This window comes from Phytophthora parasitica (genome assembly GCF_000247585.1).
Source record: "Phytophthora parasitica INRA-310 unplaced genomic scaffold supercont2.16, whole genome shotgun sequence".
Lineage (NCBI taxonomy): Eukaryota > Oomycota > Peronosporomycetes > Peronosporales > Peronosporaceae > Phytophthora > Phytophthora nicotianae.
This window is the reverse complement of record NW_008649002.1, coordinates 126,192-128,264: the sequence shown is the minus strand read 5'-3', so window position 1 is coordinate 128,264 and position 2,073 is coordinate 126,192. Positions and strand designations below refer to the sequence as shown.

Sequence of the window (2,073 nt, the reverse complement as noted above, 5' to 3'; positions counted from 1 at the left end):
ATACATGTATTCCGTATTTTCCGTGAAATTATTGATTTTGTCTGCACAGATAATAGAATCCGTAATTACTTTTTTATCTCGACAGACTTCAATATTTTATTTTTTATGTTGTACCACGCATCACTAAGTACATAATAATATACCATAATGAAGAGAATATTGTTTTTAACCTTGTAAGATTTATATGCTCTAGTGTCCAGTGGATTCGAAAGCACAGCCTTTAGTCCGAACTATCGCTCTGCTGTCATTTGTAAATTTTCCAGCTACATTGAGCCTTACCGCTCCTCGACCTCTCACCATGGCACCCACCGACATGCTTCTGCAAGTAGCACGCCCCCAAGCGAAGTTTTTGCCGAAGCAGGTGGCTACGTTCTTTTTCAAGCGCCTAGTAAATGACAACAACGACCCTACCGGCTACTTCGAATGCAAGGCTTGCGGTCGGTCCCGCAAGCAGGCTGCCGGAACAGGGTATACCAACCTGGTAAACCATGTTCGCAACGAGCATCCGACGTTTGAGAGAGAGATGGAGAGTGCCTCCGCTTCAGCCACCAGCTCATTTATCCCTTGGGTTCGACAGAAGGCATCCAACCGCTTCGCATGGCTGGAGTGGGTGGTGAAATCAAACCTCCCCCTCTCATTCGTTGAAAATCCGGTGACCCGTCGGTAAGTTGTTTTATAATTTTTAATTTTACTTGGTCTAAATCGAAGGTTATCTAATTGACTATTTCTTTATTATCAGTTACACCAATTTGCCTCCAGTCTCTGTCGATACGCTGCGTCTCAACATGGAGGCGGTGACGCGCGAAGTGGAGACCATCATCGGTGCCGAGATGCCCAACGAATTTGGGCTGATGCTTGACGGGTGGAGCAACGGCAGTGAGTACTACCTCGCCGTCTATGCGGTTTCTCCATCAAAGGCGGTGGGCACTAACCCTTGCTGTCAATGGCACCAGTTGTCAACGAGCCAGAGGATGACCGCGGGGCCAATCTGATGGGCGTTCCTCTTGTTGGCTGTGCAAGCCACCGCTTGAACTTGGCGTTAAAGGCGTTTTTGGCCCCCTACGAGGCCGACCTCTGCGAAGTCCAACGTCTGATGAAGAAACTCAAGACACTCAGTGAATGGAAGAAACTCCGCCAATTCATCGTCATCCATGGACAAAAAGCCACGTAATTCAAAATACCGTCGCAGCATGGCATGCGTTGAGCCCCAACGCGTCTCTTGACGAAGAACGGGTCGAAGCGGCGTCACCAGCCTAAAAAAAACCTAAATTAGAAACAATTAAAATTAAAAAGGCGGAATAATTGTACCTGAGCTTGGCACCTCGCCGGCAACCCACAGCCGACTCAAAGCCCTCTTGAACGAGCTTTCGGACTGCGAGTCCGTTTCTCTTGCGCTACAAGGCGACGACGTTAATCTTCTAGAGGCGCGCGACCTACTGGATGGGCTTATTGCAGTTAAGCCCATTCTAAATACCTACATTGGTAAGTATTTATGCTCATCTGTCAAAACCATTGTGCTTACATTTTGTTTACTTTTTATAGGAGCATCTGCGAATAATATTCACTCTCCTGCATTTGAGTCTGGATGCTGCAAGGTTCTAGCTGGTGATGCAGCTAAATTGTTGCGCGGGTGAAGACCGCTTTAGGGCCCTTTTTGCAAGGGGTAGAGTGCGAGCCACTGTCAGAAGTTGACTTGGAGGAAGCAGGCTTGCGAAGAGGCGGAGAAGACGCTTGAGCTCGAGGCGGTGAGTTGGAAAGTGATTGAGTCGGTGGGCCGCTTAAAATCCAAACTAACATCTGACTGACACTACATGCACACAGGAGGCCGCCTCGTCAACTCCATCTCGTCGAAGTCCGAGCCGCTTTCTTGACCCTCCGTGTTGCCCACCTCGTTCCCGCTTGATGTCGCTAGGACATCCGTCGCTCTTTTAGCCCCTCGCAGTCACTCTGTCGCCCGTGTGCGCATCTCGCAGTGGCTCACTCGTCGGTTGCACAGGCTTACCTCGTGATGACGCTAGATCATCTGTTCAGTGACCTGTTCGTCGTCGTCAGCTTGCTGCTGGTGCTCCAACA

At 49.3% G+C, this 2,073-nt stretch overlaps 1 protein-coding gene across 1 annotated transcript; it reads left to right on the top strand.

Annotated features, from left to right (window-relative positions):
• Positions 1 to 298: 298 nt before the first annotated feature.
• PPTG_08716 (hypothetical protein) lies at positions 299 to 1,999 on the top strand (the record flags this gene model as incomplete). The annotated part of the gene is made up of 6 exons (XM_008903427.1): positions 299 to 663; positions 740 to 876; positions 954 to 1,167; positions 1,340 to 1,482; positions 1,717 to 1,745; positions 1,822 to 1,999. 6 exons carry the CDS (start codon positions 299 to 301, stop codon positions 1,930 to 1,932), a joined length of 999 nt encoding a protein of 332 aa, XP_008901675.1. The 3' UTR covers positions 1,933 to 1,999.
• Positions 2,000 to 2,073: the final 74 nt, after the last annotated feature.